The sequence below is a fragment of the Pseudophryne corroboree genome, chromosome 6, assembly GCF_028390025.1.
Source record: "Pseudophryne corroboree isolate aPseCor3 chromosome 6, aPseCor3.hap2, whole genome shotgun sequence".
NCBI lineage: Eukaryota > Metazoa > Chordata > Amphibia > Anura > Myobatrachidae > Pseudophryne > Pseudophryne corroboree.
In genome coordinates, this window is record NC_086449.1 from 108,612,309 (window position 1) to 108,625,348 (window position 13,040).

The 13,040-nt window shown below is 46.8% G+C and overlaps 1 protein-coding gene across 1 annotated transcript in view; it reads right to left on the minus strand.

Annotated features, from left to right (window-relative positions):
* Nucleotides 1-11,392, minus strand: part of NOTCH3 (notch receptor 3) — a 126,761-nt gene extending 115,369 nt beyond the window's left edge. The window contains exon 1 of the mRNA XM_063931637.1: nt 11,228-11,392. Coding sequence (XP_063787707.1) covers nt 11,228-11,300 — 73 coding nt within the window. The 5' untranslated portion in view covers nt 11,301-11,392. The remainder of the gene's footprint in view (nt 1-11,227) is intronic.
* Nucleotides 11,393-13,040: the final 1,648 nt, after the last annotated feature.

The following is a 13,040-nucleotide window of genomic DNA, read 5'->3' on the forward strand; positions in this document are numbered from 1 at the left end:
CGCAACATATTTTCACCACATGTGGTGATGACGTTGTGCGGTCACCTCCTTCCTGGCTTTGACCAGGGTAGGTATGACCTCTTATGGAATGCCTTTTCCCCTCAGGATCCGGCATTCAACCGCCATGCCGTCAAACGCAGCCGCGGTAAGTCTTGGAATAGACATGGTACTTGCTGAATCAAGTCCCTTCTTAGCTCCCCAGGCCCTTAGTCCTCTGTGAGCATTTCTTGAAGTTCCGGGTACCAAGTCCCTCTTGGCCAATCCGGAGCCACTAGTATAGTTCATACTCCTCTATGTCTTATAATTCTCAATACCCTGGTTATGAGAAACAGAGGAGGGAACACATACACAGACTGGTACACCCACGGTGTTACCAGAACATCCACAGCTATCGCCTGAAGGTCTCATGACCTGGCGGAATACCTGTCCCGTTTTTGTTCGGGCGGGACGCCATCATGTCCACCTTTGGTCTTTGCCAACGGTCCACAATCATGTTGAAAAACTTCCCTATGAAGTTTCCACTCTCCCGGGTGGAGGTCATGCCTGCTGAGGAAGTCTGCTTCCCAGTCGTCCACTCCCGGAAAGAACACTGCTGACAGTGCTATCACATGATTTTCCGCCTAGCGAAAAATCCTTGCAGTTTTCACTGCCCTCCTGCTTCTTGTGCCGCCCTTCTGTTTACGTGGGCGACTGCCGTGATGTTATCCCACTGGATCAATACCGGCTGACCTTGAAGCAGAGGTCTAGCTAAGTTTAGAGCATTATAAATTTGCTCTAAGCTTATTTATGCGGAGAGAATTCTCCAGACTTAATCACACTTCCCTGGAAATTTTTTCCCTGTGTGACTGTTCCCCAGCCTCTCAGGCTGGCCTCCGTGGTCACCGGCATCCAATCCTGAATGCCGAATCTGCGGCCCTCTAGAAGATGAGCACTCTGTAATCACCACAGGAGAGACACCCTTTTCCTTGGATATAGGGTTATCCGCTGATGCATCTGAGGATGCGATCCGGACCATTTGTCCAGCAGATCCCACTGAAGAGTTCTTGCGGGAAATCTGCCGAATGGAATTGCTTCGTAATAAGCCACCATTTTTACCAGGACTCTTGTGCAATGATGCACTGACACTTTTCCTGGTTTTAGGAGGATCCCGATTAGCTCGGATAACTCCCTGGTTTTCTCCACTGGGAGAAACACGTTTTTCTGGACTGTGTCCAGAATCTTCCCTAGGAACAGTAGACGTGTCGTCGGAAAAAGCTGCGATTTTGGAATATTTAGAATCCACTCGTGCTGTCGTAGAACTACTTAAGATAGTGCTACTCCGACCTCCAACTGTTCTCTGGACCTTGCCCTTATCAGGAAAGCGTCCATGTTTCTTTTAAGAAAAATCATCATTCCGGCCATTACCTTGGTAAAGACCCGGGGCGCCGTGGACCATCCAAACGGCAGCGTCTGAACTGATAGTGACAGTTCTGTACCAGGAACCTGAAGTACCCTTGGTGAGAAGGGCAAATTTGGACCTGTAGGTAAACGTCCCTGATATCCAGTGACATCATATCGTCCCCTTCTTCCTGGTTCGCTATCACTGCTCCGAGTGACTCCATCTTGATTTGAACGCTTGTATGTAAGTGTTCAAATATTTCAGATCTCACCGAGCCGGTTGGCTTCAGTACCACAATATAGTGTGGAATACTACCCCCTTCCTTGTTGTAAGAAGGGTACTTTGATTATCACCTGCTGGGAATACAGCCTGTGAATTGTGTGAGGGGGAGACGTCTCGAATTTCCAATGTACACCTGGGATATTACATGTAGGATCCCGGAGTTCCCTTGCGAGTGTTGCTGAAACTCTTGAGATGACCCCCTACCGCACCTGAGTCCGCTTGTACGGCCCCAGCGTTATGCTGCGGACTTGGCAGAAGCCGTGAGGAGCTTCTGTTCCTGGGAATGATCTGCTTGCTGCAGTCTTCTTCCCTTTCCTCTCCCCCTGGGCAGATATGACTGGCCTTCGCCCGCCTGCCCGTATGGGGACGAAAGGACTGAGACTGAAAAGACTGTGTCCTTTTCTGCCAATATGTGACTCGGGGTAACAAAAGGTGGATTTTTCAGCTGTTGCCATGGCCACCAGGTCCAATGGACCGCCCCTTTATACGGCAATACTTCCATATGCCGTCTGGAATCTGCCTCACCTGACCACTGTCGGGTCTTCGTCTGGCAGATATGTACATCACATTTACTCTTTGATGCCAGAATGCAAATATGCCTCTGCGCATCACACATATATAGAAATGCATCCCTAAAATGCTCTATAGACAATAAAATCCTGTCCCTGTCAAGGGTATCAAAATTTTCAGTCAGGAAATCCGACCAAGCCCCCTCAGCGCTGCACATCCAGGCTGAGGCGATTGCTGGTCGTAGTATAACACCAGTATGTGTGTATATACTGTTATGATATTTTTCAGCTTCCTATCAGCTGGCTCCTTGAGGGCGGCCGTATCTGGAAACGGTAACTTTATATGCGTGTGAGCGCCTTGTCCACCCTAAGGTGTGTTTTCCAACTCGCCCTTACTACTGGCGGGAAAAAGGGTATACCGCCCATAACTTTCTGTCGGAGGAACCCCACGTATCATCACACACTTCATTTAATTTATCTGATTCAGGCAAAACTACAGGTAGTTTATTCCCACCCTACAAAATACCCTTATTTGTGGTACTTGTGGTATCAGAAATACGTAACACCTCCTTCATTGCCCTTAACATGTAACTTGTGGCCCTAAAGGAAAAATACGTTTGTTTCTTCACCGTCGACACTGGGGTCAGTGTCCGTGTCAGTGTCTGTCGACCGACTGAGGTAAATGGGCGTTTTTACAAGCCCCTGACGGTGTCTGAGACGCCTGGACCGATACTAATTTGTCCGCCGGCTGTCTCATGTCGTCAACCGGCTTGCAGCGTGTTGACATTATCACGTAATTCCATAAGTAAGCCATCCATTCTGGTGTCGACTCCCTAGAGAGTGACATCACCATTACAGGCAATTTTCTCCGTCCCCTCACCAACATTTTCCTCATACATGTCGACACACACGTACCGACCTACAGCACACACATACAGGGAATGCTCTGATAGAGGACAGGACCCACTAGCCCTTTGGGGAGACAGAGGGAGAGTTTGCCAGCACACACCAAAAGCGCCATAATGTATATAACAACCCTAGAAGGTGTTGTTTCTATATATGGGCTCTTAATATATAATTATATCGCCAATTTATGCCCCCCTTCTCTTTAACCCTGTTTCTGTAGTGCAGGGGAGAGTGGGAGCCTTCCTCACCAGCGGAGCTGGTCAGGAAAATGGCGCTGAGTGCTGAGGAGAATAAGCTCCGCCCCTTTCACTGCGGGCTTTTCTCCCGGTTATTAGGAAAACTGGCCTGGGTTAAATACATACATATAGCCTTAATGGCTATATGTGATGTATTTATTTGCCAAATAGGTATTTATATTGCTGCCCAGGGCGCCCCCAGCAGCGCCCTGCACCCTCCGTGACCGTGTCAGTGAGCCGTGTAGCAACAATGGCGCACAGCTGCAGTGCTGTGCGCTACCTCTCTGAAGACTGTGAAGTCTTCTGCCGCCTGTTTCCGGACCTCCGTTCCGCCGTCTTTCTTCAGCGTCTGTAAGGGGGATCGGCGGCGCGGCTCCGGGACGAACCCCAGGCTGACCTGTGTTCCGACTCCCTCTGGAGCTCAGTGTCCAGTAGCCTAAAACTTCAATCCTCCTGCACGCAGGTGAGTTGCAAGTCTCTCCCCTAAGTCCCTCGTTGCAGTGATCCTGTCGCCAGCAGGAATCACTGATTAGAAACCTAAAAAAAAACTTTACTAAACAGCTCCTTAAGAGAGCCATCCAGTTTGCACCCTTCTCGGACGGGCACAAAAACCTAACTGAGGCTTGGAGGAGGGTCATAGGGGGAGGAGCCAGTACACACCATGTGACCTAAAAAGCTTTTTAGATGTGCCCTGTCTCCTGCGGAGCCCGCTATTCCCCATGGTCCTGACGGAGTCCCCAGCATCCACTAGGACGTTAGAGAAAATTAAATTAAATTAAACAAATTGTTCCTACCTGCCATTCTTGGTCTCAGTTATGTGGTGGTGGACAGTTGTTCTTCTGATGGTCCACATGTTTTATGATAGCTAAAACTAGTGCTAGTGGATTCCATAATTTGATTTGGTCATGGACCACCAACCCGAGGCAACCTACAAGAGCCTCACAGTTCCCCAGGGTGCCTAGGTACACAGTTTGAGAACCACTGCCATATACCATATAGATGGTTGCAAAACAGAGAACGGCTCAGGGCTACTCGTATTGGGAATCAAGCCCAAGACCTTAGTGCTGAGAGGCGGTAATGCTAAGCATTTTTAGAAGTTTCAGTAAATTTACAACATAAAACATATCATTGGGAGGCTATGAAGACCTGGGGTACTTATACACTTAATTAGACGAACACTCATTGTTAGGAGTACTCTTTACTCACCAGGAGGCAGTAAATGATATATATATTTTCCTTTAAATGCTCAGTAAACTAAATGAGCATTAAGCCACCTGCAGAGAGAATCTTATTACTCTGAAAACCTGAATGTTCTAGAATAAATCGCACATAGGGGTCGATTCAATTCGGCAACAGATGAATAGCGCCGGGAATTAGCTCCTGACGCTATTCAATTCAGCTAAAGTTAAGTCGTGAATGCCCGTTCTCGCCGACTTAACAGGTAGTTTTGTTGGGAGAACCGGCATTTTCCGACTTAACTACCCGCGGCGATGCCGTTTCCCGACAGAATCAGCCTTGCGCCGGCCGCACGGCAGCTCTTTTGTCGGTTTTCTTCTCTCACCCCCCGGGGGTGAGAAAATAATTCCTGACAATTGCGGGTAACTAGTAGCTGAATTGAATAGCGTCGGGAGCTAATTCCCAGCGCTATTCATCTGTTGCCGAATTGAATTGACCCCATACTGTACCACTGGACTGGCAGATATAAAGTATCATCAGACGACAGCAGTGAAAAGTTTTTGGTGGAAATTCAATACAATTTTCTATGGGAAAGACTTTTGTACCATAGGCAAATATTAACGTTTCCACAACTTGGCCGGATGTCAAATATTTGAAATCAGATGCGCTGATGTCAGTGTACCAAGAGCTGCTATTTTGTTTTCCACGCTCCACTTCCTGAGACATAACGTTGCACATCGCCTGCCCCAGAAACCGCAAAAAAACAAAAAACAAAAACAGTTATTTCCCAAAAGGCACAAAGCCAGAAAAATAAAAATAAAAAAACCCCCAAAATGTAGACAAATACAAAGAAGGCATCGTTTATCAAGAAAGATTACACTGTGCCAGATATTCTGTAGTGCTGTACAAGTGATACTATAATCTGCGACATGTGCATACAAACCAATGTTTATTTACAAGCTGGCACAATTAGCAGGACCGGTCCGTGAGAGTTTTACGATTTAAAAGGGTTGGCGAATAAGAACGTGGGTAAGGCATAAAAAAAAAAAAAAAAATCCCACCATTCCAAACAAATGTAAAATAGATCATGAGGCAATTCTAAGGGGGGTGGAACTCAATTTGGGGCATCGCTGCAATGCTGGCTTCATATACGGTAATGCCAACTCTAAGTTTTCCCAAGCTCCTCTATGGGGTGCAAGGGTAAACCTGCGATATCGGCAGGTATGAAGCGCCGTTCTGAAATGGCACATGGCGTCACATTGATTTAACCACCAAAGACAGTGTTTCTCAACTCAAGTCATCATGGAACTCTAAAGGGCCGACTAAATTGTGCCGTTCCTTCCCTGCTGAGTGTCTATAAAAAGGGCTGCCTATCGGAGCTAATTAACTGTTGCTCCAATCAGACGCCCATTAGTAGTTAACGCGTCTCACAGCTCCGGGTTTAGCCACGCAAAGTGAGTAAACCCATCTAAGGGCGGAATTCAAATGTTTTTCTGTCCGGAAGCCACTAGATGGCGTAGAAAGCAGCTATTCTAATGAAGCTCCATTCGGGCACGATCGGCGGCCGGCGTCTACATTTCAGCTCGCACCTGCCGGGGGTGGCGAGCTGAAATGTGTGAAAAATTATAAATTTTTCCCTGACTGCACCCAGCTTGATAGGGGACATCAATTGTATATTGCCCCCTGCAATCTCCTGTCACTTTAGATAGGAGATCGGGGGAGATTATATTTGAATTCCCCCCCAAAACATCTTGATTGGGTGCACAAAGTCCGGGTTTCGGAAACCCAAGCTATGGACCTTTTCACAGATTTTTTTGCATGCCTCTGAAGACGGTGAGAAAAAAATGTGAGTGCAGCGGCTAATAGGAGTTTGATTGGAGCAACAATTGAATAGCTCCGATAGATGTCCAGCAGGGGGCGCACGGCACAATTGAATCGGCCCCTAAAAGTGCATTTTTCTGGGTCTCCACACAGACTAACAAGTAAAAACAATTACTGTAGTAAAACCAGTGGATCTTTTAAAATGTGTCAGTCAGCAATGGAGGATGGAAAACACACACTATTAGGGTGCCCTGAGCACTGAAGTTAAGAAACCGTGGTCTATTAAATAGTAAGGTGCAGAGGGAACAGGTATCTGTAAAGAACAATATTCACTGACAAAGCACCAATTCAATGAAGGAAATCGGACGTGAAAATAAAACGCTGATAAATTTGACAGCATCCATTTTTGGTTGCATAGCAAACATATGTCAAAAAAACTGTGACAACTGATTTCACTAGTGGCTAGGAGGCATTAATGTTGGGGGAAGGTCTGAGAAGTCTCAGTCAGTGAGAAGGAAGATGCACCCGATTTGGGTACCAGATAAGTAATGCAAGGAGTAGTATAGTGATGGAGTTAGGACAAGTTGTCATCTACAATAGAAAAGATATGTAAATGTTTCAGGCACTTATTTATTTATTACCAGTTATTTATATAGCGCACACATATATTCCGCAGCGCTTTACAGAGAATATTTGCCCATTCACATCAGTCCCTGCCCCAGTGGATCTTACAATGTATATTCCCTACCACATGTACACACACACATTCACGCTAGGGTTAATTTTTGTTGGAAGTAAATTAACCTACCAGTATATTTTTGGATTGTGGGAGGAAACCGGAGTACCTGGAGGAAACCCACGCAAGTACGGGGAGAATATACAAACTCCGCACAGTTAGGGCCATGTTGGGAATCGAACCCATGACATCAGTGCTGTGAGGCAGTAATGCTAACCAACACCATCCGTACTGCCCACTTGAATGAAGACCGTACAGAGAGTTGCAACAAGGTATATTTTAAAGTTCCAGGGCAACTTATATTGTGAATTATAGACTGATTATGGCCACATATAGGGGTAAATGTATGAAGTAGTGATAAGAGTGGAGAAGTTGCCCATGGCAACCAATCAGCCGCTCTGGATAATTTTATAGTATGCAAATGAATAAATGTTACTTCAATGCTGATAGGCTGCCATGGGCAACTTCTCCACTCGTATCACTGCTTCATACATTTATCCTACAGTCATACATGATCATCTTACTACATTTACTGTATGTCCCGAGGAACACGTCTGATCAAATATGAATGGGTATCGGCTGTCTTTTTGGACCCCTACACGCTAACGTGTGACAAACTAGGTCTAAAATGACCTAAGTGGCTGCCACAATAGCAGCACATGTACACACAGACGGAGCCTGCATACAAAGAGGTAAACATCACACACTAGAAGCAAACATGCTTTTTTCCAGGATCGCAAATGAACATGTGAGCCTTATCTGCCTAGCCAAACCTAGCAGTGATAAGTTTAATGTATGCAGTCATTTAAGTAAACATAAAAATAATAGATAAGAGACTCAGAAAGTAAAGTAACTTAATAGTATCTGATCTATGCTTTATCAGTTGCTAATGAGTTTACTATGAAAAGTGGAGCCCTAATAGCTGTACAGCCAGCCAGCCAGCCAGGGGAAACGCCATGGGTGCCACACACATACAGAAGGCTACCAGGATGATGATATTTGTAGAGAGCAATCATCCCCACTTTTAAACCTGGTCCTTTCGGGGATCTTTTACATTGAACGTGAGACAGAAGTCATTCTTTATAAACGGCAAATTTTGTTTTCTGGATTATCCAATACTCTTATGTCTGTTTTAGAAAATAAAATAGCAAAGAAATACAAATCTGTCAGCACGAGAGACTGTAACGGAGACTGTAATCTGACAAGAGGAGGGAAAAGAAACCACCAACTAAGTACAGTATAGGCGCAGTACACACAGGGAAAGAAAAATGGGTACACACAAAGAGCGCGGGGCCCAGGCAGAAGCTGGACTAGAGAGAGTGTGAAGAGATTAGCAGGGTGCATGCAAGACTAGGGGTCAGGGAAAGCGAGAACAGTTCAAGAAGATACAGAATAAGGAGGGGCACAGAGAGAGAAAGAAGAAAGACACTGAACGCAAGATGAGGAGGGGGGAGCAAAGGAAAGTGAGAAGAAAGTGGGAATAGACAAAAGGGGGGCTGCTGGGGGTGAGGGCAGCGAGACAAGAGGGGGCTGCATATTGAATGATACAGACAGTGGGCCTGGAAAGGGGGGGAAATCAACAAAGATAAGAGGAGACAGAGTGGGAGCAGGCAAAATACCAGGTCAGAGGGCAAGGCGACAGCGGCTGGGTGCAGGAATGAGCATAGTTACAGACTGTGCCATAGACTGAGTGGACACTGCAAGATTGGGGGGGGGTTAAAGATGGCAAGCACAAAATGTGTTTTGACAAGGGGGGTGAGGCAGAGAGGAGAACAGAGGCTGCGTATTGAGGAAAGAGATGGAAGAGGCATAGAAATGCCAGAATTGGCACTCACTGAATGCAGCTGGATGAGTGGGAAAGTGGGGTTACGGTGATAACATGCCACAGGCAAAGTGGGGGAGGGTCAGAAGGAAAAGCCTGCAGAAATGGGAGCAGATGAAGAAAATAGGGTCAGGGTGGAGGCAGAGACTCAGCAAGATAGACAGGCGGGTAGACAAGCCCCAAGCAGCTGAGAGAGAACAAACAGGGGAGAGATGTGGAGAAGAGAGCTGCAGGAGGTAGCAGACAGATTTGTGGGGGCAGTTTGGGAAGCGTCTACCCGCTCCCCCTTCTCTCTTATCCCAATTGTTATCATACAAGAAAAGTCTCTCTCTCTCCCCTCCTCCCCCTCTCCTTCCCTCTGCCCTGAGGGAGGGGGAGAGAAAGGAGGGGGTAGAGGAGGGGAGTGAAGAGGAGAGGGGGATGGGTGGGAAAATTTGGAAACTGGGATCTTTAGAAGGAAAGAAAAACTCATCAGCACTGATTGAAGGAGCAACCTCATGTACACAGACACAAAGGAGATCACACACATGTAGCAACGGCTTTCTGGTACTAAAGCCAATGCAATGAGAACAGTTACAGCACTTCTAGCTGCTTTCAATCTAAAACCTGCAAATCGTGCCAAATAAAAAAAGCAAAGTTAAAATGAGAAGAAAAAAACCCAAAAGTATCTTTTAAAGCCAATTGCGCTGTTCAGTTGGGATTCTCATGGTAACAATGAAAAAGATGACATACAAAAGCCATATAGCGCACAATGCTATAATCTCCTAAATACAATGTGACAACTTGTCCCGGCCTTGCTCTAGTATCAAGATATTTATTAAACTACAAGATTCCTAAGGAGTTATTCAGAATCTTTTCACTTTACAGTAATTGGATGTTTTTTTGTATTACATGTTTTTATCCACGTACAGTTCTAAACAAAGTAACAAAATCATAAATATTAATAAAATAAATGTACTTTCCTTCTGCGCTATAAGAGTGCATGAGAAATGCAACGAAAACTCATCCCAAGTGTGACAAGAGAAAACTTACAGGAGCATAAATTATTCACCACCCAGCAATAAATTCCTGAACAGCCCCAAACAACAAAAACACAATTGATTCTGGGAACAATATTAAGCCATATACCTTGAATAAATCTACTGAAAAGCGCAAAATGAAACCATGTACAACAAAACATTCAATAATAAAGTTACAGATTTAAACAATATAGGAGAAACACAGAAAGCAAAACGCAGACACAGAAATATGCAAGAACACAAAAAGAGTATTTCACACAATACAAAAGAAATTGTTTTTATTGTACAGATTTAGAAGAAAGAAAAATCCCTACACACACACACACGACACAACCCAAAGGTGACACAATGGCCAATGCTAGCGTAACCCCACTAATCTTGCAAAGCATTAACACTACATCTACACAATCCGTCTTCACACTGTATGACAGGGAGGATAACTCCATGTAAGTGGAAGATCCTTGGATTGTGATATATACAGGATGCCCTTAGGAGAATTGCATATGTAACCTGTCATGAGCTTCCCCCATGATAAACCAGATTTGCAGATGTTAAACACAAGCAGTTCTTCATATACAAATGATTATGGGCCTGACAAACTGATTCCTCCCATCACACCTGTTTATAGAACAAAATAAAACAAATATGAGCCTACACAGACACACACAAAACACCACAACTCTGAATACTTCTGGTACCACACAGCTTAGCTGGTGTATGCCTGTGTAATTGCTACAAGACTTCCTAGGCAGGACTTTGCATTGCATGCAAGCAGGACTATACACCGAGTGCAATACTGGGAACCACCAATCAGCCCTGGAACAATCCCATAGAAAGTCTGGGAGGGACACACACAATAAGGACTCTGGAACCCAAGAAATACAGCCATTATCATCCCAGACAATTCCTAATGACCCCCTGCCCTGTAACCATCACTGATACATCTCTGTCATGCGTGGGGGTCACGTCACACATTACCACACACACCTCAGTCACACACAGGGGTACACAGCATCCACTATAGTATCCCAAATCAATACAGGGACAGTGCATGCGTCTCATCATATGACCCACTACACTCAGCATTACATGCAACAAGTGGGGGACATATATATATATAGACATATATATATATAGACATATATATATATAGCTAATGGCACACCTAGGGGGCGATGGGACACCTGCCACGCAACCTCCCCAGTCTGCTGCAGCGCGCACACACACACACACACACACACAGGGCGGCGGAGCTAGACACACACCGACAACCCGATTACGTACACAGCACCCACTGCCCGCTCATCCCCCCCGCCGGGCAGGGACAACGCATGCCACGTACCGTGGATTCTTCCAGCCTGACTCAGCAGCACAGCAGTGGCCCAGACTAGTCCGTACATCGCCGGCTGCCCCATGCTGTTGCTGTTATCCTGCCCCGGGGAGCCCAAACAGCCCGGAGCTGATTCTCTCTGTCCGGTGACTGAGTCAAACTGATCCGTGGGAGTGCTGGGGGAGCCGAACGCAGGCTGAGCCACGCCCACTCCACGCCGCAGCCACTCAACGAGGCCCCGAGACGGAGAGGCTGGCCAATCACTACGCGGGACAGAGATTTTACATGTCGTCCTCGCATGCAGGGGATGAGGCCACACCCACCCCGCTTCTAACATTAATTTCTCCTATAACTGCCGTACAGGGGTTGGGCTACGGCTAAGGATGGGAACGCCCACCGGTGGATCAGCCAATAAGACTGCGTGTGATACTCCGGAATGCGGCGGTGTGGGCGGGAAGAACAAAGATTCCAGCACAGCAGTACCACGTGGGGCGGCCCGGGACGGGCAGTATTCCATTGTCCGCTGCTTGTGTATGTGTGTGTGTGTGTGTGTGGCCGGCCTGACCCGGGGGCTGGGTAACTGATTGCTAGGCTGTGGCTGGCCGGGCAATCACCCTGTGCATCGCTCTCTTGCTTGTGTATCCCTATGTTACACTTCTGGTTACATGGCCTCTCATTGCTCCATTTTATATTACAAATTAATTTATTACTTTTATCTATAGTAGTGCAGCATGCATCTTGTCTATGGTAGCCAATCCCAGGTTCGGGATCGGCGGGATCCCGGGATTTAGTCCCAAAAATGGCCGGGATTCAATCCCGGGATTGGAAGCTTCAATCCCGGGGATTGAGGGATCAACGTTGAGCGTCCACAGGACGCTCAAACGCTGCCCGGCTTCCCAGCGCAGCGTGAGAGGTCATGCTGCGCTGTCAGCTGCTGGTAGGAGCCGCCAGCAGCGTTCACAAGATGTTCCCCTGCTGCCCGCCCCCGGTATATGGTGAGTTATATGTGCGGGGCGAGGAGGCGGCCACCTAGGAAAAAGCCAATCCCGGGAATCCTGGTATTGGCCATTTTTCAATCCCGATACCCGGGATTGAAAAAATGGCCCGGGATTGGCTTCCCTAACCTTGTCGCTGTAGGCATTTGGACCCTACCCAGTAAGGATTGTAAATTCTGCTATCCATTTGCTCACATGCTGGGGGCTGCCCATCGCAGAGCAAGGAGCGTTGTCTCCCCGCGAACGTCTCTGCCTATCAGGAAGTGGCATTTGCATTTACTGGGGGTCAACCGTAGAAAATGCGGGCCCATGCGCAGGACCGCCCTGTGTATGCGCCCGCCGAGTGAACGCAGATAATTGCGATTCAACCTGAATAAGGTCTTTTGTCTGTGTCTGCTCTCAGCTGATTAGATAACATTAGCACTGCATTCCCTGCAATGGGTGCAGGGCATGCAATGTGGGCTCCTGGGGGCCTTGTGCATTATACTGTATAAAGCACATCGGCACCTGGGCCAAGGGTTGCCCACACTGCATACCCTGCACACATTGCATTTATGTAGCTGTCCTGCCGGTCTCCTGCACCATTAGGGGTCTAATCATGAAGCAGTGAAGTGAGCCAGTGGAGAAGTTGCCCATGGCAACCAATCAGCTACTACGTATAATTTTATACAATGCTATTTATCAATGTTACCTCAGCACTGATTGGTTGCCATGGGTAACTTCTTCACTGGCTCACTTCTCCACTCTTCACTGCTTCATGAATAGACCCCTTTAGCCCTTCCAATGACTTCTTAAGAACTGTGCCATATTGCTGAAGAAATCACTGGAAC